The following is a 23,071-nucleotide window of genomic DNA, read 5'->3' as shown; positions in this document are numbered from 1 at the left end:
AGGGCAGGAGGCAGCAGCGGGGTGGTGGAGGGTTGGGAGCGGGTCTGGGGGGGGGTCCCGGCTAAAGCGGCCCCGGTGCCAGCCCGGGGTGACTGGGAGGGGAGCAGGTCGCGGGGAAATCGCGGGCACCGATGGCCTCATTTCCTGCAATATAAACCAGGTTTCCTGCGCTTCCTGCTCGGCCCCAGCCCGGGGGGGGAGCGAGGGGGGGCCTGGCCCCCCACCCCCGCCATGGGGAGAGCGGGGGGCGGCCTGGCTCGGCCCCAGCCGGGGCAGGATGGGTGGGGGGCCGGTTCCCGGGGCAGTTTCCGCTCCGCCGCACGACCCTCCATCCCAGGAGGGGAAGCCTCTGCTGTGCCCCTCACTTGGGGTAGCTCAGCCCAGACCACAAAGCCTCCCCGAGCCCCCCAACACCGCCGGGGTCCCTCAGCTGGGGCAGCAGGCAGGGAGCTGCCCCCGCCGGTGGAAGAAGCTCGTTAACCCCAACCAGGAAGAGGGTTAATTGTGGCCCCATAGGGGCCATAAGGAGGGGTGGGACTGTGACCCCCCTGCCCCTGCCCCCCTCCTACTCGGCCCTGCCCTCGGGAGGAATAAACCCCCCAGATTCAAGTATTTTTATATAAAAAACATTTGCTATTTATTGCTCCAAACAAGTTCTGTGGTAACAGAGACCCGACATACTCATCACATCAAGCTGCTGGAGGTGGGGGGCTTGTTCCCTGTACCCCAGGCCCCCTATTAGGGACCCCAAAGGCCTCAGGGTGGGTGGAGACAACCAGTGTCCCCCTGCAGAGTGACACAGGGATGGAGTGTGGAGTGACTCTGGGCAAGGGAGCACAGGACCCTCTCCCATAGTGTCAGGACAGTCCCTGGGTGAGGTGACATTTAAAACCCAACCAGACCCCAGGGAGAAGCCAGGGGAGGTTGAGGGGAGCCTGGTCATTCCTGCACGAGGTATTTAAACAGGGGGTGGGGGGGCTGCAGCCAGCACAGCCTCTGGTCACCCCACACCCCTTGGGGACGTGTGATGGGAGTGTGGCTCAAGGCCAAGGCTCAGTAGAACAACGCGCTGAGACAGAGCAGGGGGGACAACCCCCAAAGGTGTCTCAGCTTTCCCTGAGGGGCTCTGATGTCCCTGAGGTACCAGGGCCAGCTCTGTGGCTGGCAGCCACCCTGGGGGCCACCACAGTGGGGAGGACACGTCCCTGTTGTCCCCCAGGCTCAGCAGGGCTTGCTGCGGATCCGGCAGCGCGTCACGGGCAGCGGCAGCTTGTGCAGACCTGGATACAGGGAGAGTGTGAGAGCCGGGCTGGGGGCACAGGGGACACCCCAGCACCCATCCCTGTGTCCCCATGTCCCTGTCCTCACCGAAGGCACGGATGAGCTCGGCCTGGACTGCCCAGGAGACCCTTTTCACCAGGCACAGCGTGGTGAGCCCCGCAAAGCCCATGTTGTAGAGGAAGACGATGTAGAAATTCCCCAACCAGTTGAAGCGGCCAAAATCCCCCAGGAGGTCAAAACGGGTGATCCCTGCACAAGGGTGGGGTACACTGGTCAGGGCACCCCAGTCTGGGGGACACCCCCATCCAGGCATCACCCCGATCCCTCTGGGAGGCTCACCCAGTGTCCTGGAGAAGACAGGCAGTGCTGAGCTGAGCACCAGCAAGGAGACACAGTTCCCGATGATCTGGGGAGGAGGAGGAGGTTTGGGGTGGGGGCAGTGCTGCTGCAGGGGAACCCTCAGCCTGGCAAGGGGCTTTCCAAATGCCAGGGGACCACTGGGGAGTCCTGCCTGGCAGTGGGACACTGTCCTCCCATGTGAGGACACCACAAGCAGTGCACAGGGACACATTGTGGGGAACAGGGTCTTGCACCCCACAGGAGTCCCCCAGCCCCGTCCCGCTGCTCCCACCTTGGTGAGGGGGGTGTCCTGCCGCTCCGGCAGCAGGCGAGTGAACAGGGGGGAGCTGTAGAAGCCCACAACAGAGGAGACCATTAGGTAGCTGCAAGGAGTGTTAAGGATGAAAACATGATGGGATGGCGCTGGGAACAGCGTTGGGGACACAGGGGACTTCACTGGGGACACAAGTGCCCGCCTGAAGGATACAAAATGAGGACAACCTGCAGTGCAGCTCCAAAGGAACCAAAGATGGAGAAGGAAACCTGGCCCAGGGATGCGTCCTGCAGGAAGAGGAGGGAGCAGGTTGGGGAGGAATGGTCCCCAGACCAGCGAGGGACACAACCCTGAGCTGTCCCATCCTCCCACCAGGGTACCTGGATGCCCCGTGGCATTGCAGCATCATCCAGCAGCAGCTCCAGGACGTGGAAGCAGACAATGAGCACAGAGATGCCCTGGGAGGAGCAGGGAGTGAGTGAGGGCAGTGGTGAGGATGGGGACAAGCCCCAACACCCCCAGGAGCCCAGGGCCACTCACTGTCAGTGCCAGGAGGCCCAGCATGGCCAGGGGGTAGCCCAGGTTCCTCTGCCAGGGCGATGCTCGGTGCCGCAGCTCTGTGGGGAGGATGTGCCCAGGTGAGAGGGGAGCACAGTTCCCACCCCAGGGCAGGAGACTGAGGGGGTCCCAAAGTGCTGGGATGGGGCGTAACAGCCCCCACCCCATCTCCTGCCAGTGCTCCCAGTGCCAAACTGGAGGGAACCCAGTGCTCCCAGCCTTCCCCCCTCCAGGTTCCTCACCCAGTTTCCGCCTCTTGCTCCTGATGGCAAAGAATTGTTCCCGCAGCATCTCCATGTCCAGATTGAGCCAGCAGGAAGCTTTGCCTGCCAGTGGGGAGACCCAAAGGGGTCAGGGGGGATGAGGGCTCCTATCTGGTGGGGTAGAGGGGCCCCCAATCCACCCCATGCTCCCCTTTTCCAGCCAGCAGCACCCACCAGAGCGGATCCTGTGGGACACGGCGGCTTCCTCAAACCTTGTGCAGCTCAACTGCTCATCCAGGTCTTCCAGGAGCTGGGGATGGGTGAGGAGCCTGTGAGTGGCTGCTGGGGTGCATGAATGGCTCCCCATGCCCAAGGTGGGAGACCAGGTAGCCCTGGGGGCAGTCACCCCCAAAGCTGGGGCAGAGGGACTGTGGGGGGGATGCCTTACCCGGGGTTTCACCAGGAGCTTCCCAGTAACAGTGAACATGATGGAGAGGCCGAAGGGGGTGCACACTGTGGTGGGAGGAGAGGCTGAACAGGAGGTGCCCCTCCATCCTGCCCTTCCCCACACCCCCAGAAGGATCCTGGAGGCTTCAGCCATGAACCATGGCCCCTCCAGTCCCCCTTTGCATGGAGCACCACCAGGGCCTCATGGGGACACAACTTACACAGCAGAAGCAGGACGCCAAAAAGCGAGATGCAGGAGTAGAGGTAGGGCAGATAATATTCCCAGAGATCTGCGGAGACAGTGGGGATCAGGCCAGTGGCACCAGAGATCCCTTGTTCCATTCAGTGCCAGGGTCTGACCCTGGAGCAGGGAGAGCCCAGTGCACGCCTGCAGCACCCACCATAGAGTGACTGGCGACTGGCAGCGTCGTTGCCCACGATGGCAGAGGCCACCCAGACCATGCCCAGCACCAGCAGCGTCAGCAGCAGCAGCACCACCGACGTCTCGTACACCCTGGCCATGATGCCCTGCAGGAGCTGGGTTAGCAGAGAGCCACAGAAGGGGGGACAGGGGGGGGACATGTGCAGGATCACCCACCTTCTTGGATCCTGCAAACCCCTCTGACTCGGTGAAGAAGTAGGCAAAGGGCATGAGGAAGACCAGGGACATATTGGAGAAGAGGAAGACCAAATTCCAGAGGCCTGGAAGAGGGGGTACAGCATGGGGTGAGCTACCAGGCAGCAGGGCAACTGACCCACAGATTTTGGGGACACCCCAGGGTCACCCCGTGCACCTACCATGAATGAGGGACCCGTTCAGCCACTGGATATAGTAGTTCTGGGGGAAGGAGAGCAGCACCTCGTTGCTGATGATGGAGAAGGGCAGGAGGAGGACGGCACCCAGTGCCACAGCCAGGGTGAAGGTACAGAGCTCCAACCTGCCAGAGGGACAAGCAGCACCTCTGGGTCAGGGTTCCTCTGGGTGTCACAGCCCAGCTCTGCCCCCCAGCGTCACCAGCACCCACAGGACATGGTGTCCTGGCTGAGGAAGAGGCCGAGTGTCAGGGAAAGGGACAAGCAGGAACTTACGCAATCTTGTTGACAGCAGCATCCTCGTCATCGTGCACTACGGGGACAAAAATCCCAAACCAGAGGGTTGGGGAGGTGGGGAGAGCCCAGAACATCGCTCCCTGCCCTCTGCCCAAGTTCTCTCCACTCCAAATGCTACAGAAATCCTCCCAGGGATATTGGGCTTTGCTCCCGCCTAGGGCAGCTGGCAGCAATTGGTGTCCAGGCTGTGGCAGGACCAGGGCTCCTGGGGGAGGCCAAAAGCAACGAAGGAACGGGAAAAATCCTCGGGAGGCTGAATGTGGCTGTCAAGGGCTGCCTGGCTCTGGCAGCTCCTGCTCTCTTACCTGCTGTGAAATCCGTGTGCTTCTTAAAGTGGGTTATGATGAAGTGGCAGAGGATGTAGAGGCTGGCGAAGAGCAGGGCACAGATCTGTGGGCAGAGGAGTGTGGGCAGTGTGGGCATATCCTAAAGGCAGCACCCAGCTCCTACCCCAGGAGGATGGTGATGATGCCAACCCTGGGGCTTGTCAGCTCCACCCTATTTGTTTTTCCACTCCTGGCCCTGGTTACAAGAGTGAGTTACACCTCACTTGCGTGCTCAGACCGATCTGTTCAATGGGGGCTGCACACAGGGTTCACACATGGATGCCCACAAGCTGGCACAGCACCCAGCACCCACCCAATAATGCCTGAATCAGCCCGTGCCACAGCAAATCTGTGACCCCGTGGGACATCCCTGAAGTGCCCAATCCCACAGCCCTGGCTGGCACCAGCAGAGCCACGGGAACAGCCTTGAATCAGGCGCCAAGGATATCTGCAGTGTCCCTCCTGCCCCCGCAGGAACGCCGAGGTCAGGCCAGAGCAGGGATGGTGTGCAGGGAACACGCCGACCTTTCATCCCACGGGATACGCGTCAGGATGAGGAAAGGTCGCTCAGATCCTCCACCTTGGCACAGGTGCAGTGGGGAGTAGCTGTGGCACCTCCCTTCTGCCTGACTGGGGGGGGGTGCTCTGGCCCTGGCTGAGGGTCCCCAGGATCTGCCAGTGGGGTGACAGGGAGCCCTCAGAGATGGGCCAGCTCTGAACTCCCAGAAAGTGCCCAGCAGGTCCTTCTGCTCCTGCTCCCTCCCAGTGAAGAGTCTCAGGCCACAGGTTCCCTCCTGCCATGGGCTGTACCCCATAGACCAATGCTGTGCCTGGTGGGGGGACCCCCAACACCATCTGTACTCAGTGAAGTCGGGCCAAGTAAGTTTTGTGCTGCCCATGCCAAGCCAGGGGCTCCTGGGTGAGATGCAGCTCCCTGGGATGGAGGTCTGGGGGGCTCCAGCGCAGAGGTGCTGGGCTCTGGCCACCAGGCCCTCCCTGTAGGCACCGAATGTGGCACCGAGGCTGCAGCAAGGTACCCTCGGCACTGCCGGTCACAGCCCCCTTGGCTGCCCTGCACGCAGCATCCCACAGGCCCAAAGGAGATGCCAGGACCAGGACATGGAGCTCATCCCCATCCCCATCCCTGAGCCTGTCACGGTGGGAGCAGAGGAGCAGACCCAGCTGGCTCCCTCTGTGGTACCCGAAGTTTAGGGGGCTCTGTAGGGTCCCCTCCTGCCCACACCGAGGTGCTGGCCTGGGGACAAGGAGCCTGGGGACATGGGGCTGGTTCTGACATCACCACAGCCCAGCACCCCCAGCACCCCCAGCCCTCCCAGCACACCGGGACCGCAGCTGGGACTGCTGGAGCCGCCAGAGGGGTCTCGACAGAGGCTCAGCAGGGTCCAGCCCTGGGACCCCGCTATCAGCCGGGCACAGGCAGCCCAGGCGGCTCTGGCCCCGATAAGCGCGGGGTGTGGGGAACTGCCACAGCCGGGCCGTAGAGCCGCCACCGGGGATCTCCACGGTCCCATAGAGAACTGCGAGCTCCCAGCCCCCCTCCCACCTCTCCCCGCCACACCAGCCCCCTTCCCCCTCCCCTCACCGCGCCCCCGGTACTCACAATGCACTCGCGGACCCGGTCGTGGAAGAGCTGCTCCCGCACGGCCAGCGCGTCCTGCTCCACAGGGGCCATTCTGCGGCCAGCATGGCAGGGCCGGGCGGGGGCTGCTGCGGGCAGGGGCAGGACGGCGAGGCCGGTACCGCCAGCCCGGTCCAGGCTCTCCGGTACCGCCGGGAGCCGCCGCTCGGAGCCCGCCCGGTCCAGCCCAGCGCCGCCGCCGCTGCCCCCGCCCCTCCCGCTGGCCCCGCCCCCGCGTCTCGTCCCCGCAGCCTGAAAGGGCCCTGCAGGCCCCGCCCCCGGCCGCCCATTGGCTCCGAGGCTTGAATGAGGTGAAGCTCATTGGCCGGAGTGCGGCGCGGCGCTCGCTGATAGGCTGAACCCGCCCGCCGCTCCCACGGGCCCCCGGCCCCACCGCAGCCCCCCCCGGAAATAGGAACAGGGATGGAGCAAATCCTGGGACACGGCTAATCCCGGGCGCGTTAATCCCGGAGAGCCGCGGGGGGCAGGGCTGGGCTCCCGAGGGCTATGGCACATGGCAGGGCATGGCCCCCCTGGGGGAGATCATGGACAGCTCATAAAGCAGCCCAGCAGTAGCCAGGGTGAGGCCCCACCCTGTGGAACCCGGGGATGTGGGGGGTTTTACTCCCGCCAGCCAGCAGAGCAAGAAGGGCTGGGCAGCTCGGGTAGCAGCAGCACCATGCCAGCTGCCTCACTGGGCACAGACAATAGGGACAGTCTGTTCCCATGGGATGGGGCCAGGCGAGAGCAGGCGCTGACACAGAGGGTTTGTATCCGACACAGTGTAGCTTCTCTTAAAGCCTTTTATTCACAGACACGGTACAGACACATGGAAAATCTGCATGATCACATCCGAGAGGGCAGCACAGCCCTGGTCAGCCCCAAGGGGCCAAACCCCACGCAGTGCACAAGGAAGCTCAAGTGTTTGAAGCAGACATTTCACGGACATGCGACAGTGACAGAAGGAACCCAGCATTTAGTATTCCTCCCCTTCCTCTTCTCCTTCCCCTTCCACAGAATCCACCCCCACTTCCTCATAATCCTTCTCCAGGGCAGCCATATCCTCACGGGCCTCCGAGAACTCCCCCTCCTCCATGCCCTCCCCCACGTACCAGTGCACAAACGCCCTCTTGGCGTACATCAGGTCAAACTTGTGGTCCAGGCGGGCCCAGGCCTCGGCGATGGCCGTGGTGTTGCTCAGCATGCACACGGCGCGCTGCACCTTGGCCAGGTCGCCCCCGGGCACCACCGTGGGAGGCTGGTAGTTGATGCCCACCTTGAAACCCGTGGGGCACCAGTCCACAAACTGGATGGAGCGCTTGGTCTTGATGGTGGCGATGGCGGCGTTGACATCCTTGGGCACCACGTCCCCGCGGTACAGCAGGCAGCACGCCATGTACTTGCCGTGACGAGGGTCACACTTGACCATCTGGTTGGCCGGCTCGAAGCAGGCGTTGGTGATTTCAGCCACCGAGAGCTGCTCGTGATAAGCCTTCTCAGCAGAGATGACCGGGGCGTAGGTGGCCAGCGGGAAGTGGATGCGGGGGTACGGCACCAGGTTGGTCTGGAATTCTGTCAGGTCGACGTTCAGGGCTCCGTCAAAGCGCAGGGAGGCCGTGATGGACGACACGATCTGGCTGATGAGGCGGTTGAGGTTGGTGTAGGTGGGACGCTCGATGTCCAGGTTGCGGCGACAGATGTCGTAGATGGCCTCGTTGTCCACCATGAAGGCACAGTCGGAGTGCTCCAGGGTGGTGTGGGTGGTGAGGATGGAGTTGTAGGGCTCCACCACGGCTGTGGACACCTGCGGGGCCGGGTAGATGGAGAACTCCAGCTTGGACTTCTTGCCGTAGTCGACAGAGAGGCGCTCCATGAGCAGGGAGGTGAAGCCAGAGCCGGTGCCACCGCCAAAGCTGTGGAACACCAGGAAGCCCTGCAGCCCTGTGCACTGGTCAGCCTGCAAGGTGGGAAGAGGAAAACAAGACCAAACTGTCAGTAATTCTGAGCTTCAGCTGCTACTGACTTGCCCAGGAGGACACATCTTTCCCCCAAGGATCTCACACTTTGGGACATCTCTGCCAGCTGCACTTCCAGACACAGCCCCCTGTGATACAGCATGACCTGCTCTCAGGAAAAGGGACCCCTTCCTGCTCCCTCTCTTTAGCTGCTTCCTCCTGTGACCCTCACAATCTGCTCGAGGGAAGAGGGAATCAACTAGAGCTGCCACAGCAAGAGTTAAATACTTGGCACAGCTGCTCATAAGCAGTTGGTCAAGCAGGATCAGAGTCCAGATCAAGGAGAAACCTCACATGACCTTAAAAATGGGGTGAAATAAGGTTTTCCCAGGGACAGAAATGACACAGAATCCTACAAGCCCCATCACACTCTTTGGGAACATGCCATGCTCAGGGTGCACACCCTGGCCTGGTGGGGTTGCAGAGCCTTGAATAAAGGGATTCAGGTCATGGGGAGGGGAAGGGGCTGATCCTGATCACTTAGAGGATCCAGACCCCATGGAGAGCCAGGATGTGCTAGAGGCTGACACATGACTCAAATCCTGAAGGCACAACAGGGGTCATGCAGGTCCCACCAGGATGGCAGGAGGTCATCCCCACCCTCTGCCCTAAAGTGCTGATGGGCTGAGAAGGACCTGCCCAGGGACACCTGGACCTTCCCTTTGTCCCCACATCCCCCGCAGGGATGGACCCACCCCACGAGACCCCACAGGACACTCACCAGCTTGCGGATGCGGTCAAGGACCAGGTCGATGATCTCCTTCCCGATGGTGTAGTGCCCGCGGGCGTAGTTGTTGGCCGCATCCTCCTTGCCCGTGATCAGCTGCTCGGGGTGGAAGAGCTGCCGGTACGTCCCGGTGCGCACCTCGTCTGCGGGGACAGCCCCGGGCCCCGTTAGCGCCCGCCGCCAGCCCGCGCTCCCCCCGCCCCATCCCGCCGGCCGCCCCCCGCCCGCCGCTCACCGATCACCGTGGGCTCCAGGTCCACGAACACGGCCCGGGGCACGTGCTTGCCGGCGCCCGTCTCGCTGAAGAAGGTGTTGAAGGAGTCGTCCCCCCCGCCGATGGTCTTGTCGCTGGGCATCTGCCCGTCGGGCTGGATGCCGTGCTCCAGGCAGTACAGCTCCCAGCACGCATTGCCGATCTGCACGCCCGCTTGGCCCACGTGGATGGAGATGCACTCACGCTGCGGGGGCACACGGCACCGGCTCACCCTGGTTGGCACCTCTCTGTCCCACCCCAGCACCCACCGGGCTGGGAAGGTCCCCTACCCAGGGCTGGATGGGGTCAGATCCTGCCCAGACCCATTGCAGGGAGTGCTCAGTTCTGGGGGTCCCATCCTGTCCCTCCCCAAGGCTGGATGGGGTCAGATCCTGCCCATTGTGCTGGGTCTGGGGGTGCACCCGCTGTGCTCAGCTTTGGTGTTCCCATCCTGCTTCCCTTCCCCAGGAGCTGAGTCTGCACCAGTTGATGTCCTTCACCCTAAACACCCCACAGAGCCAGGAATGGGGTTCCCCAGCAGAATTCCTGGTTGTGACTATTCCCAGTCTCCTTCATCCATGGCTCCCCTATAGACAGGGACACTTAACCCCCCTCTGCAGGGGGCTGGTAAATACCCTCCTTTCTCAGTTCAAGGACACCCCTATTCCAGGAAACATCTTTTCCTCATTGCAGGGCGTGCTCAGCTCCCAGGATCCCATCCTGCCCCTCCCGGGAGCTGCAGCTCTTCTCTTTGGGGGGGGAATGAAGAGATCTCACAGGGGATTCAAGCTCAGCACCCCAAACCCCAATTGTGCCCTTGTGCCACCCCAACTAGTGCCTGAGCTTCACTAGGGCCACCCGGGACCCGAGCAGGGAGGTGTGGAGTGACATCCGTGTTTGGGAACAGACTGCAGCCACCTGTGGGCAGCGCCCTGGGGGTCTCACCACCCCGCAGCTGCCACCATCTGCTCCCAAATGGCGCCCGGGGAGGACATTTTCCAGCCGGGCAGCCTGGGCAGGGCGAGGTCGGGGGGAGGAGGAGGAGGAGGAAGAGGAAGCTCAGCGCAGCAGCAGCAGCAGGGCCGAGACTGCAGCAGCTGACCCGAAACCGCGGGGACGGGCCGATGGCGTCAGCCCCGGGGGGTCGCGCACATTCCCGGCCGCTCCCTGCCCTGCCCGGGCCACCTGCTCCGCGCGTTCCTGTCCCCCGGGCCGGGGGGAGAACGGGGTTTGGGGGAGATCTGGGGGAGGGCGGCCCGCGGGAGGCTCCGCAGGAACCACGGAGCGCGACCGACCCCATATCATAAAATATAAATATAAAAAATATATATAAAAAATAGGGAATCTCATGCTGCAGGGAGGGGTGAGGTTGGGGGGTCCGTGGGTGAATTGGGGGGTGGCTCGGGGTTTGATTTGGGGGGGAAGGGTGAGAATGCGGGAGGGGCGGGGCCGAGCCCCCGGCGAGGGGCGGGGCTGAGCCCCCGGCGCGCGCCTTCCCGCGCGCGGGAACGGTAACGGTCGGGCTGACCCCGCCCCCCCCCCGGTGGGGTACCGGAGACCACGTGCGACCACCCCCCGAGTTCCGGGAGCCCTTCCAGGGGTGCTCCTTTTATCAAGGGCTTCACCCTCTTATCTCTGCCCAGCACCCCCAGCCCCGGCTCTGCCCACCCACAGTTCTCACCGTACCCCCCATTCCCTCCCAACTTTCCCGCCTGGACCCCCCACCCTTAAATCCCTCCGCTTTATCTCCCGCCTTCCCAAGTCTCTTCCCCCTCCCCTCCTAAGCGCCCATCCTCCCCCAGCCCCCCGCACCCTCCAGATCCGGCCCTTCTCCTCCTTTCCCCGGCCATGCCCTGGGCCCGTCCCTTCCCCATTTCTCCAGCCCCCTCCCCTCACCATGGCTGCGGCTTGGTTACTCGTCCCGACAAGCAAGGAATCGACGCAAGTACCAACTACCGCCGCCCCCGGGCGTCCCCCTATATACCGGCCCGGGGGGCGGGCCGAGCGCCCCCGCCCCGCGCTTCTATTGGCCGCAGTGTTAGTCCATCAGCGCGATCGCACTGCTGATTGGTGGAGACGCGTGGCGTGCTCCGCCTCCTCCTCCCTCCGTGCTGCGGGGCTTGAGGGGGGGGGTAGACGGGGACCCTCCCGAGGCGGGGTGCAGCCCCCTCCCCCCGGGCTTGCAAAGGGCCCCCAGTACGGGGAGTGAGGGGTACGGGGGGGTCTGACCTTGCTGTGCTCCTGTGCCCCCCCGGGAACAGGTTTATGGCGTAGGATGGGGGGCCACAGCCGTTCCCGCCCGCCCGCCTCCGCCGCCCCTCCCGCCCGGTGCGGCTCCGCTGCGGAGGAAAACTGCGACATGGGGGGGGGGGGGGGGCAAGCGGCACGTGCTGCCGCGCCCGGTGTCGCCCTCCGCCGTCCCCGGGTTGTTAATCGGCTTCTCCGGACGGACCCCCCCCCCCCCCCCCCACCTCCCCCCGGCCCATCTGCACCGCTCAGCCCCCCACTGCCCCCCTTCCCGGTTTATCTGCACCCCGGGGGTCCCTCCCAGACCATCTGCAGCCCCTTCCCCACCCCTCCAGCACCCTCCATGTCCATCTGCACCCCCCGGCCCCTCCCAGCCCCCCCGGATCCCACTGCGATGGGGGGGGGGTCTGGGGTCTCCCTGCGGGGGTCGCACACTGGGTGGAGCAGCTCCCGCTTTTCAGGGTGGGGTTTGTTTCAGCCGTATCCGCAGCGAGGGGGGATCACTGTGAGTGCCATAAAAACAGGGGAACGCGCTGGGGGTCCCGCTGTGCCCCCCATCGCAGAGCAGCCCCCTGCCCTGCTCTGAGAGCACCGCGTGGAGCCACAGGAGGAGGGGGATGTGAGCCATCCCCAGCCCCCACCTAATCCGCCGAGCTATTTGCACCCAATAATCCGCCTTCCTGTTTTGCCAAGAGCTTTGCGGAAAACCCAGCGGCCCTTTCGGCAACACACGCTGCTCCCTGGGGGGGAAAACCCACCGAATCCACCCCAGTGCGGGGTCACCGGGAAAAAGCCGAGCCCGGGCGGGTTTGGCGGGGCTGGATCCGCAGCTGCTGCATTGCACTGCAGCGGTGACGTGGCTCCCCGCCATTAATGCCTGGCAGCCGCATGGCCGCTGCTGTCCTGCTGTTCCCACCGGGAAAGAAAAGCTCTTCTCCTTCCTCTTTAACCTGCCCGCTGCAGGCTCCCCCCCTGCTCACAGAGTGGGGGTCCTGGGTGGGGCTTGGGGGGTCAAATCGGTTCTGACAGCGTGGTAATAACTGATGGTGGTGTTAATTGGTGTTTATGGAATGGGCGTTCAGGAAAAAGGGGGGATTGTTACACTCCCCCCCCTCCTGGATTCCCTGCACATCACGTCACCCCTGGAATGGTGTTTCACCCCTGGAATGGTGTTTTTTCACCCCTGGAATGGTGTTAGGACAGTGGTTTTTTTGGGTGGCTCAAAGCCGGCAAAAGCTGGTTTAATGTTACAGTGAAAGTGAGACAAAATTCACTTCCCCTCTATGAGTCGGTGGTGAAACCCGACAGAGGAAAATGGGGCTGAAATTTAAAATCGGTCAGTGTAAAACTGGAATTGGGCGAAAAATTACCTAAGGGGAGGCTGGGGATGGGAAAAGAATGATTAGGATGAAATGTAACAATAAGTGAGATCCTCCCTCTGAGTCAGGAGGGGCAGAGTGGACTCCCTGCCCTATTGTTAAACTAAACCCTGAGTTTGACCAGCAGTTTAAGCCTAAAGAGCACTTAATCCAGATCTTAATTTAAATAATTTACTAACAAATTCATATAGAATTCACTATAGGTACAACAGTAACACACTTACTATTTTATTTATGAATCTAAAATGCTTAAGAATCTGAGAGCAACATTCCTAACATATTCCCTATAGAATATTCACCCTCGCACACGCACATACCTAAAGGGCACGTGTACATGTAAATACCTGTAAAAAATCCACCTTGAGTTCAATATTGACACCGGTGCCTTTGTGTTTTCTCACAGGCCAAGGTTTGAGCCCCAAGTTCTGGGGGTTCAGCCCAAGCTCTGTTGTTCATCCTCTGAGAATCCCAAATTTGTGAGTTCACCATCCCTGAGAGTTTCCTGCCTTGCTGTGATCCAGTTGAACTCAGTGGTCTCACTCAGGACCTGCTGGTTATAACACTGTGAGTGTTGGCTTTTTTTTTTTTTGTCATCCTAATTTTCTATCCCAGTTACAATTTGAAAGTTTGATAACAAACATGTTGTTGCACTCGGGTTGTTCTTCAGAAAAAAAAAAAAAAATCCCAAGGTTGTTCTGTAAAATTAAGGAGTTGGTTTGACAACACAAGTTCCTGGGAGCTGAAATTGTTGCTGATAAACTCGAGGAGCTCGGCCTGGGTGCTGCTTATCAAGGCCTGGCCTTGTGCAGAAGAGGGAGGGGTGCACCACACAAATGAGGGTCCCAGGGGTCCTCCCCCAGCTGCAGCACCTGCTCGAGTTTCACTCTGTGTTCAACTTCTCCTTCATTATTTATCCCTGTGGAGCCGTGGGGGACAGGGTAGGGGAGAGGAAAGGGAGGGTAAAAAGGCTCCCCCTCATTCAAGGGGGCTGCTTTTACATTTCCTCCTCCCTTCCAGTGTCTGGGACCAATGGGGCCAGCTCCTCATCCCTGAAAGAGTCAGAGGAACCACATTGTGGTTGATGTTGGGGGAACCTCGTGTATCCCCAGACACCGAACTGGATGAAGGGAACCCTCTCATCCCCAGCACTCCCACCTGTGGGAACAGAGCATCACCTCCCCACCCCAGGCCAATGCACCCCCTCCCCTGCCCGGGAAGAGGAAGTAGCAGAGATACCAAAGACTTCTGCCAAACAGAGGGGCTTCAGGGATCTCCAACCCACCCAGAGGAGTTAAGGCCCCCCAGTGTGCTCATGTGAGGCTCATTTGACTCCTGGTACTATGAAAACCCAACTCTCTCCACTTCCCCAGCCCTTGGAGTGGGGGCAGAACACCAAACCCAGCAGGATGAGGAACAAGCATGGGTTTGGGAGGGTCTGTGAGGTGCTGAGCTCACCACAACCCCGGCACACGCTCAGGGACAGGGTGGAGAGCCTGGGCACAGGCAGGGACTGCAGGGCCGTGTCATGTGCTGGTGGGGACAGTGTCAAAGCCAGGCAGGGACATCGCCACAGGGAGTGAAGACACCAGAGCCAGGGTAAGACAGGGAATGCTTTTTATTCAGACCCACAGGAGAGGACGGGTGAGTCCGTCACAGACTTTTCCATTGAAGCACAGACCATTGACAGGACAGACCGCGGCGCACACACTGCTACAGACCCCGCAGGGTCTTCAACTAGATTATGTTCCCTGTTCCAGCAGCACCCTTGTGAGTTTAGTATTCCTCCCCTTCCTCCTCTCCCTCTCCTTCCACAGAATCCACCCCCACCTCCTCGTAATCCTTCTCCAGGGCAGCCATATCCTCACGGGCCTCCGAGAACTCCCCCTCCTCCATGCCCTCCCCCACGTACCAGTGCACAAACGCCCTCTTGGCGTACATCAGGTCAAACTTGTGGTCCAGGCGGGCCCAGGCCTCGGCGATGGCCGTGGTGTTGCTCAGCATGCACACGGCGCGCTGCACCTTGGCCAGGTCGCCCCCGGGCACCACCGTGGGAGGCTGGTAGTTGATGCCCACCTTGAAACCAGTGGGGCACCAGTCCACAAACTGGATGGTGCGCTTGGTCTTGATGGTGGCGATGGCGGCGTTGACATCCTTGGGCACCACGTCCCCGCGGTACAGCAGGCAGCACGCCATGTACTTGCCGTGACGAGGGTCACACTTGACCATCTGGTTGGCCGGCTCGAAGCAGGCGTTGGTGATCTCGGCCACCGAGAGCTGCTCGTGATAAGCCTTCTCAGCAGAGATGACCGGGGCGTAGGTGGCCAGCGGGAAGTGGATGCGGGGGTACGGCACCAGGTTGGTCTGGAATTCTGTCAGGTCGACGTTCAGGGCTCCATCAAAGCGCAGAGAGGCTGTGATGGACGACACAATCTGGCCTATCAACCTGTTCAGGTTGGTGTAGGTGGGACGCTCGATGTCCAGGTTGCGGCGACAGATGTCGTAGATGGCCTCGTTGTCCACCATGAAGGCACAGTCGGAGTGCTCCAGGGTGGTGTGGGTGGTGAGGATGGAGTTGTAGGGCTCCACCACGGCTGTGGACACCTGCGGGGCCGGGTAGATGGAGAACTCCAGCTTGGACTTCTTGCCGTAGTCGACAGAGAGGCGCTCCATGAGCAGGGAGGTGAAGCCAGAGCCGGTGCCACCGCCAAAGCTGTGGAACACCAGGAAGCCCTGCAGCCCTGTGCACTGGTCAGCCTGCAGGGAGAGACAAGGTGGGGAGGCATGTTTACTCCAGGCAGCAGAAGTTACTCCTTCCTCTCTGTGGCCTCACAAAGACAGTTGGGGGCTTTCCAGCAGCAGAGCTAGAGTCAGCAGAATGGGGGACAGGGTGGCATGGACTCCATTTTTTTCCCACTGACTCATGGTGAATCACCCAGGGAAGCCCCTGGGCCTTTGGGGTGAGACTGTGGTCAGGGGCACCTCGAAGTGCAGAATTACCACCGGCAGCAGAGCGGGGACAAGTTTGACTGCCAGGGACTGTAACAGCCACATGACTCTGGGAGGAACCGGCTCGAGGCTGCCCGTCCCCAGCGCACGCAGCTGGACTGGGCCACGTCAGGAGCCAAGTGGGAACAAAGAGGGAATTGCCGAGCTCAGCACCGGCGGCGCCTGGGGGCTGCGGCGCTGTGGAGCGGCTCCAGCTCCAGCTGCGCCTCGTCCCGCTGCCGGCCAATGGCAGCCACTGCACAACAGGATTAACATTAATTAATAAATTAAATCTAAAGCCAACCCAGCGAGTCTGGATGGGAGAGCCAGACAGAATGGAGGCTTTGTCCTCGCCCGCCACCTGCATCCCCCGTGCCCCTACCAGCTTGCGGATGCGGTCAAGGACCAGGTCGATGATCTCCTTCCCGATGGTGTAGTGCCCGCGGGCGTAGTTGTTGGCCGCATCCTCCTTGCCCGTGATCAGCTGCTCGGGGTGGAAGAGCTGCCGGTACGTCCCGGTGCGCACCTCGTCTGCGGGGACAGCCCCGGGCCCCGTTAGCGCCCGCCGCCAGCCCGCGCTCCCCCCGCCCCATCCTGCCGGCCGCCCCCTGCCCGCCGCTCACCGATCACCGTGGGCTCCAGGTCCACGAACACGGCCCGGGGCACGTGCTTGCCGGCGCCCGTCTCGCTGAAGAAGGTGTTGAAGGAGTCGTCCCCCCCGCCGATGGTCTTGTCGCTGGGCATCTGCCCGTCGGGCTGGATGCCGTGCTCCAGGCAGTACAGCTCCCAGCACGCATTGCCGATCTGCACGCCCGCTTGGCCCACGTGGATGGAGATGCACTCGCGCTGCGGGGGCACACGGCACCGGCTCACCCTGGTTGGCACCTCTCTGTCCCACCCCAGCACCCACCGGGCTGGGAAGGGCCCCTACCCAAGGCTGGACGGGGTCAGATCCTGCCCAGACCCATTGCAGGGAGTGCTCAGTTCTGGGGGTCCCATCCTGTCCCTCCCCATCAGGACGTGAGACCCTCCCCATTGAGGGACAGAGCGATAACACGGTGGGCACAGGCTCAGACCCCCAAACCCCAGTTGTGCCCTGGATCACTCAGGGCTGGCCCAGCATCATCCCAAACTCCAGCTGGAGACACCCCGGAGCTCAGGAGGGAGGTGTGGAGGGACCTCCTTTTGTCCCCCTTCCCCGACAATGTCTGGGCTGTCACTGAGCTGGGAAGGGCCCCTCACAAAGGCTGGATGGGGCCGGATCCTGCCCGGACACACCCATTGCTCTGGAGGGGCTCCCAGAGCAGGGGGTCCCATCCTGTCTTGTCCCCATCACCCCTGGCACTCTGCTCAGCAGCTCAGCACTTGTGGCTCATCCTGCCCGGGGTGACTGAGCCCATGGTGAGACAGGGAGCCCTGGGGTGCCCATCCTGCCCCACCCTGCCCTGCTGAGACCCAGCAAAGCCCCAGCGCGGCTCAGCACCGGGGACTCCTCCTGCCCATCCCAGTCCCAGCCGAGACAATGCCACGCCCTGTGCTGACTGGGGGGGGTCCCATCCTGCCGAGCTTCGGGATGGGGTGCTCAGCACTGGGGGTCCCTTTCTGCCCTGCCCACCCCACACTGGACACACTTTCTGCCTTGTTAAACCGGGGCCACGCCCAGCGCAGGCTGAGGGCTCAGCACCGGGGCCGGGAGGGGAGAAAGGGGGTCTGTCCTGCCCGGTTTAACGGGAGCCACGCCCAGGGACGGGCGGCGGCTCGGTACCGTAAGATGGGGTGCCCCATCCTGCCCCTTTCCACCGGTGCCACGCCCAGTTCGGGTTTTAGCTCCGGGGACCCATCCTGCCCGATTTAATGGGAGCCACGCCCGGTGCAGGCTCGGGGCTCGCTCCCGGGGGTCCCATCCTGCCCGGGTTAATTGGAACCACGCCCGGTGCGGTACCGTGGATCAGCGCCAGGGATCCATCCTGCCCGGTTTAACGGGAGCCACGCCCAATGGAGGCTCAGTGCTGAGTCCCGGGGGTCCCAGTGCTGAGTCCCGGGGTCTCATCCTGCCCGGTTTAACGGGAGCCACACCCAATGGAGGCTCAGTGCTGAGTCTGGGGGTCCCAGTGCTGAGTCCCGGGGTCTCATCCTGCCCGGTTTAACGGGAGCCACACCCAATGGAGGCTCAATGCTGAGTCTGGGGGTCCCAGTGCTGAGTCCCGGGGGTCCCATCCTGCTCGGTTTAACGGCAGCCACGCCCGCTGCGGGCTCGGGGGAGGCAAAAAGACCCTCCCAGGCCCATTTAACAGGAGATACGCTCGGGGCTGGGTCCCGGGAGACGCATTTTACTCGGTGTAACGGGAGCCACGCCCGGTGCGGGAGGAGCCCCGGCGCCCAGGGCTCATCCCGGGAGGGGAGGGGACGACAAACCCTTGGGAATGGAGATCAGGGGGGTTGGGGAGCAGAGACAACAGCAAAACGGGACCCGGGGGGGGGATGAAAAGCGAAGACTACGATGGGACGGTGAGGATTGGGGTCCGGGGGTGGGAGGGATGGGGCCGGCGGGACCGGGGGACAAGGGGACCACGGGGGACAAGGGGACCACAGGAATGGGGATTGCGGGAATAGGGACTGTGGGAATAGGGACAAGGCAGGTCCCGACCCCCCGCACCCCCTCACCATGGCGGCGGTCGGTCCGGGGCGGTCTCACAGCCCGACGCTGAGGCGGTCGATGTAAGAGGCGCGGCGGAGTGCGGGGCTCGGGGCTCGCCTTTATAGCGGCGGCGGGGCGGGGCCGGGGGGGCGGCGGCCGAGGCCATTGGGCGCCCGCAATGAGGTAATGCCCCCCCGCAGCCGCAGACAAAGGCCGGGCGGTGCGGGACGGGGGGGCCCGGGGGCTGCGGCGGCCACGGCCCGGCCCCGCCGCCGGAGGGGCCCCGGCTGTGTCCTTGGCACCGTCCCCGCCACGCCCCGCTCCCCGCTCTTGGCCGAGCCAGCGGTCACTCTCGGGTCCCCATCCCACGGTCCCCATTCCCCTTCCCCCAAGTCCTGCCGCTTTTCCCCATCCCGTTCTCCCGCTGCCCGGGATGAGTCTCTCGGTCCCGGGGCTCCCGTTACTCGGGACAGGACCACGCCCTGTCCCCGGCCCCGGTGATGCGGCCCTCCCCCTTGTCTGGCCACTGCCCTGGTCCCTGTCCCCAGCCATCCCCTTGTTCCCATCCCTTGTCACACTCCGATCCCTATTCCCGGCCAGCCACGCCCTGGTCCCCATCCCCAGGGACACTGTCCCAATCCCTGGCCGTGCCACAGTGCCCTGGTTCTCAGGCACGTCCCTGCCATGGCCCTGTGCCTGTCCCGGCCCTTTCCCGGCCGTGCCCGGCCCTCCCAGTGCCTCTTTGTCTGCTCGGGCGGTGGGAACCGGCGCTGCGGGGCCCAGGCGTGGGGACAAAGACTCATCCCCCGGGCAGCTGAGGACGGGCAGGAGGGACAGTGGGAGGACACAGGGGGACAAAAGCCCCCAGGGCAGTTTTGGGCTGGGGGCTCGGACCGAGCAGCAGCTGCTGTGTGGCAGCTGGTGGTGGGGACACAGCTGGGACACCGGGACACGCGTCCCCTGGCCACCCCTCCATCTGCTGCAGCCCCTGCACAGCCCCCCCTGAGCCACCAGCCTCACAGCCCCAGGATTTCCCACTCCTGGGGGGGTTCCCCCTCCTGTTTGTTCTTGCAAAGCCCACAGGTTTGGGGGTTGGGTTCCCCAGGCCGGGAGGTGCTGGGGGGGCTCAGTCCCTGCAGAGGAGTGACCCCACAGCACATGCACGGCCCCAGCTGCTGCAGGTGGAGCTGCCAGCACATCCTCCCTGCTGAGAAACCCCTTTATTTCTCTGGTGTTTCCCACGTTATGCAGATTTCTGGGCAGATCCAAGGTTCCCACGTCCCTGCTGCCAAACTCACGTCCCCACCACTATCCCCATGCCCCCACTGCCAGCCCTGTGTCCCCACTGCCAGCCCCATGCCCCTGCTGGTGTCCCGTTTTTGGGGTGCTGCTGGGGCTGCAGAGCTGCAGACAAAGAGAGGGTGGGATTTGGGCATCGCCCACCAGAACAAAGGACCAGGTGGCCCTGGCTTTGCTAAGTAGAGAAAAACCAGATTTGCCTCCCTACAGGCTGGGCTCCATGGCAAATGGGTGTTTTGGGGCACCCTGACCCCAAAGCAGCTCAGCCCACAGCCCTGACCCTGCTGTAGGTCCATCCCTGTATGGGAAATCCCTCCTGCCTTTGTTTCCCTACAGTCCCAAGTGCTCAACACCAGTGTGGAGCCCGTTAGGGTGTCCCCATTGTGTCCCCAAACCCAGGGGCTTTGTGGGCTCACAGCAGCCCCCTGACTGACTCGGGGACCACTCTCCAAGCTAAGGAGGATCCACACCCATCCTATTGCCCTGAGCTGTGGGCAGGAGGTGCTCACAGGGCAGGGGGTGGCTCAGCCCCGGTGGGTGATGTGGGCTGGAGGGTGAGGGGCACTGGGTGCTGCAGTCCCACTGGTGCCCCCCAGCCCCCTCCCATCTCCTTAGGTATGGACGACCACACGTCCTGCACCGACTGCTGCCAGGCAACTGCTGGGGTTGCTAGGAGACCGGTTGCTAGGAGACGGGCTGGGACCCCCCTCGCATCCCCCTTCCCCAACATCCATCCCGGGGCCCTGGTGAATGCAGGGGGGTTGCAGGCAGAGCAGGCCGGCTTCCCACCACTGCCTGGCCTTATTGTCACAGTAGGGACCCCCCACTGCCTCACCCCGCTCAGCTGTGGGTGAGGCACCACCCTTGGGACCCCCAGTACCTGACCCTGAGGGTGGGGCACCATCTGCAGGTCCCCCAGTGCCGGATCACTCTGCTGTGCCAAGGGGATTAGAGGCCATGGGGTGCCCCAGTTCACACCCCACTGCACCCTGCCATGGAGGTCACCAGCCCTGTGGCCCCCCAGTATCCAGCCCTGGTGAACGCAGGGGGGTCTGGCACAGCTCCCAGCCCCCCCACCTCCCGCACTTCCCATTCGTCTGTGCTCTGTTGACTGTTGGTAGCAACGCGGTGGCTCCTGGTGACGGTTGCTGTCCTCCCCCAGCCATGTCCATCCCCCTGGTGCCGCTGGGTGGGACAGGCCCAGGACCCCCCCGGGGTCCCCTCTGTCTGCACAGAGTCCCCGTGGCTGTCCCCACCTGGGCTGGGCGACTCGGGGGCTCCCAGAGCTGGCATCTCACCCTCCGTGGGCTGATTTCCTGGCTGCTGGACTCGTGCCCGTGGCACAGCCGAGATTCCCAACCTCCCCCAGTTTGGGCCTTCCTGGGGATCCCAAATTGGTGACCTCGAACCCGACGATTTGGGACACGCCATCCCCAGGGGCTGAGGGGTCTCAGCCCCGTCAGGGGCTGTTGTGGCTCAGGGCTGACATCTCAGACACAGGCTGCTGCTATTTTTAGCCTGTTTTCCCGCAGAACCCTGCTCTGTCTGTCTGTCTGTCCATCCGCTGCCACCATCGATGTGACAGATTCATTCAGATGGAGAGACAAGGCAGCTCGGGGGCGGAGGAGGGGGGATGCTGGGTGAGGCCGTGGTGTGGTGGAGGGGCCCAGGGTGGCACCGAGGGCTGGACCCTCCGAGGGGTGTCACCCACCCCTGCCCGAGCCCCGGCCCCACCCCAAGAGCAGGGAAAACCCCTCCAACCCCAGTGCTGGGGGCAGCGGGTGACCCCATTCCCTGCGGGAGGAAACAGGGAGGTGTCACCGGTGTTCCCACAGCCTGAGTGTCCCGATGCCCCCTCCCGCCACCCCTCCCGCCCCCTCCCGCTCTGCGAGAGCCACAACAAAAGGGACACTCGGCCCCGGGAGCGAGGGGGGCATTTTGGGGTGCAGGGGGAGCAGGGGAAGGCGGGGGGAGCAGCCGTGGGGTGCGGGGGGCTGCGGGAGCGCTGCCGTGGGGAGGGGGCTGCGGCACCGCCTGCCTGCGGGGCGGCTCCGCAATGCGGCAAAGCCGGGAATAAAGGAGCGGGGCGGCGGAGGGGTGGGAGAGATCCTGATGTCGGAGGGGTCCGCCCTCGGCTCGGCCCCCCTAAAGCATCTCCTGACCCCCAGCAGGGTCCCGGAACCGGCGGGGTGGGGTCTCTGAGGGCTCTGGGGCCATCGAGTGTGTGTTGCTGGGACAACGGGCACCCCCCGGGCCTGGGCGTGTGCTGCCAGCACCGAGGATGTGCCCGGGGAGCGGGGAGACACCGGAGGGCTCGGGGAGGGGAGGGACACTGGGGTGACCGGGCTGTGAGGGGACACAGGGTGCCCAGGAAGTGGGGGGGACACCGAGGTACCCTGGGGGGGGGGAGACATGCTGAGGTGCCCAGGGTGGGAGGGGATATGCGGGTGCCCAGGGGTTGGGGGCACACCATGGTGCCCGGAGAGTGTGGGGTCTGTAATTCTGTCCCAGGGCCGACCCCAATGTCCCCATGCTGTCCCAAACTCCTCTCTGGCCTTTGGAACGCGGCTCCTTCCCGCTCCAAACCAGCCCAGAGCGGGGGAGGCAGGGTGGGACAGGGCACTGCACCCCGGGGGTGGGCGGGGGACCCTCCCCCGGCCCCGTCCGTCCTGCCCCACAGGAACTGCCCCACCTGGGCTCCCCCGGGAGCAGCCCCGGGGCTGGCAGGGAACAGGGCGGCGGCGGGGACAGGAGCCGGCGCGACGGGAGCCCGCGGGGCTTCCCACGGGAACGGGGCAGGGATGGGGCGGGGGGCACCGAGAGGGGTTATCGCATCCCCCGAGGCCTCCAGCCTAGGAGGGGGGGGGCGCTCCCTGGGGAGATGCGGCACCTGAGGCTGCGGCCGGGGGCTTCAGGGGCACATCCTGCTGCCGGCTGAGCCCCCCGCCCCAATACCGCAAAGCCCCCCGCCTCTAAAGCCTCCCTAAAGCCCCCTCACCCCAATGCTCCCCCGGCCCCGCTGCCCCTAATGCTTCCCGACCCTTTCGACTCCCCCAATCGCCCCCTGTCTGCCCGCCCAGCCCCCCCCCACCCCTCGGGACCCCCGACCCTCCGCCCCTCTGTCCCCGCCTGTAGCCACGCCCATTTCCACACAAGGCCACGCCCCTTCCCCGCCCCCTCCCGGCCTCCCGCCCACCGCATTCCGCTCCGCTGACGTCACCGCCCACCCACTCTCACCAACTTTCGAACCAGCCAATCAGAATCGAGGCGGGTGGGGGGGCGCGTCCAGAGCGACGCGTGGCCCGGAGGGGCGTGGCTAAGAGCCAATGGCCCCGCCCATTTCTCCGCCCC

At 63.6% G+C, this 23,071-nt stretch overlaps 3 protein-coding genes across 3 annotated transcripts; all 3 read right to left on the bottom strand.

Moving 5' to 3' along the window:
- Nucleotides 1-604: 604 nt before the first annotated feature.
- LMBR1L (limb development membrane protein 1 like) lies at nucleotides 605-6,536 on the bottom strand. The gene is made up of 17 exons (XM_083881037.1): nucleotides 6,160-6,536; nucleotides 4,518-4,602; nucleotides 4,192-4,228; nucleotides 3,901-4,040; nucleotides 3,701-3,804; nucleotides 3,504-3,630; nucleotides 3,324-3,392; nucleotides 3,104-3,168; nucleotides 2,890-2,965; nucleotides 2,695-2,778; nucleotides 2,435-2,511; nucleotides 2,275-2,352; nucleotides 2,108-2,181; nucleotides 1,913-2,003; nucleotides 1,621-1,687; nucleotides 1,369-1,530; nucleotides 605-1,280 (listed from the first exon to the last, which is right to left on the bottom strand). The coding sequence occupies exons 1-17, from the start codon at nucleotides 6,229-6,231 to the stop codon at nucleotides 1,222-1,224; spliced, it is 1,467 nt and encodes a 488-aa protein (XP_083737163.1). The 5' UTR covers nucleotides 6,232-6,536; the 3' UTR covers nucleotides 605-1,221.
- Nucleotides 6,537-6,966: 430 nt separating this feature from the next.
- TUBA1B (tubulin alpha 1b) lies at nucleotides 6,967-11,183 on the bottom strand. Its single transcript, XM_083881120.1, has 4 exons — nucleotides 11,069-11,183; nucleotides 9,155-9,377; nucleotides 8,914-9,062; nucleotides 6,967-8,134 (listed from the first exon to the last, which is right to left on the bottom strand). The coding sequence occupies exons 1-4, from the start codon at nucleotides 11,069-11,071 to the stop codon at nucleotides 7,154-7,156; spliced, it is 1,356 nt and encodes a 451-aa protein (XP_083737246.1). The 5' UTR covers nucleotides 11,072-11,183; the 3' UTR covers nucleotides 6,967-7,153.
- A 3,212-nt stretch (nucleotides 11,184-14,395) lies between these two features.
- On the bottom strand, nucleotides 14,396-18,531 carry LOC310921020 (tubulin alpha-1A chain). The gene is made up of 4 exons (XM_083881098.1): nucleotides 18,448-18,531; nucleotides 16,407-16,629; nucleotides 16,166-16,314; nucleotides 14,396-15,552 (listed from the first exon to the last, which is right to left on the bottom strand). Exons 1-4 carry the CDS (start codon nucleotides 18,448-18,450, stop codon nucleotides 14,572-14,574), a joined length of 1,356 nt encoding a protein of 451 aa, XP_083737224.1. The 5' UTR covers nucleotides 18,451-18,531; the 3' UTR covers nucleotides 14,396-14,571.
- Nucleotides 18,532-23,071: the final 4,540 nt, after the last annotated feature.

Source organism: Zosterops lateralis (assembly GCF_965231275.1).
Source record: "Zosterops lateralis genome assembly, chromosome: 32".
Lineage (NCBI taxonomy): Eukaryota > Metazoa > Chordata > Aves > Passeriformes > Zosteropidae > Zosterops > Zosterops lateralis.
Note: the sequence above shows the minus strand (reverse complement) of the source record. Positions and strands in the feature narration are given on the sequence as shown.

What these genes read in the sequence shown, in the direction of transcription:
- LMBR1L (XM_083881037.1), bottom strand. Translation starts at nt 6,231, where the DNA reads ATGGCCCCTGTGGAGCAGGACGCGCTGGCCGTGCGGGAGCAGCTCTTC. An exon ending in GCACACGGATTTCACAGCAG is followed by an intron (nt 4,229 to 4,517) that starts GTAAGAGAGCAG and finishes TTGTCCCCGTAG; the next exon opens with TGCACGATGACGAGGATGCT. An exon ending in GTCCCACAGGATCCGCTCTG is followed by an intron (nt 2,779 to 2,889) that starts GTGGGTGCTGCT and finishes CCCCACTGGCAG; the next exon opens with GCAAAGCTTCCTGCTGGCTC.
- TUBA1B (XM_083881120.1), bottom strand. An exon ending in CCTGGAGCCCACGGTGATCG is followed by an intron (nt 9,063 to 9,154) that starts GTGAGCGGCGGG and finishes CTGTCCCCGCAG; the next exon opens with ACGAGGTGCGCACCGGGACG. An exon ending in TTGACCGCATCCGCAAGCTG is followed by an intron (nt 8,135 to 8,913) that starts GTGAGTGTCCTG and finishes CCCACCTTGCAG; the next exon opens with GCTGACCAGTGCACAGGGCT.
- LOC310921020 (XM_083881098.1), bottom strand. An exon ending in CCTGGAGCCCACGGTGATCG is followed by an intron (nt 16,315 to 16,406) that starts GTGAGCGGCGGG and finishes CTGTCCCCGCAG; the next exon opens with ACGAGGTGCGCACCGGGACG. An exon ending in TTGACCGCATCCGCAAGCTG is followed by an intron (nt 15,553 to 16,165) that starts GTAGGGGCACGG and finishes CTCTCCCTGCAG; the next exon opens with GCTGACCAGTGCACAGGGCT.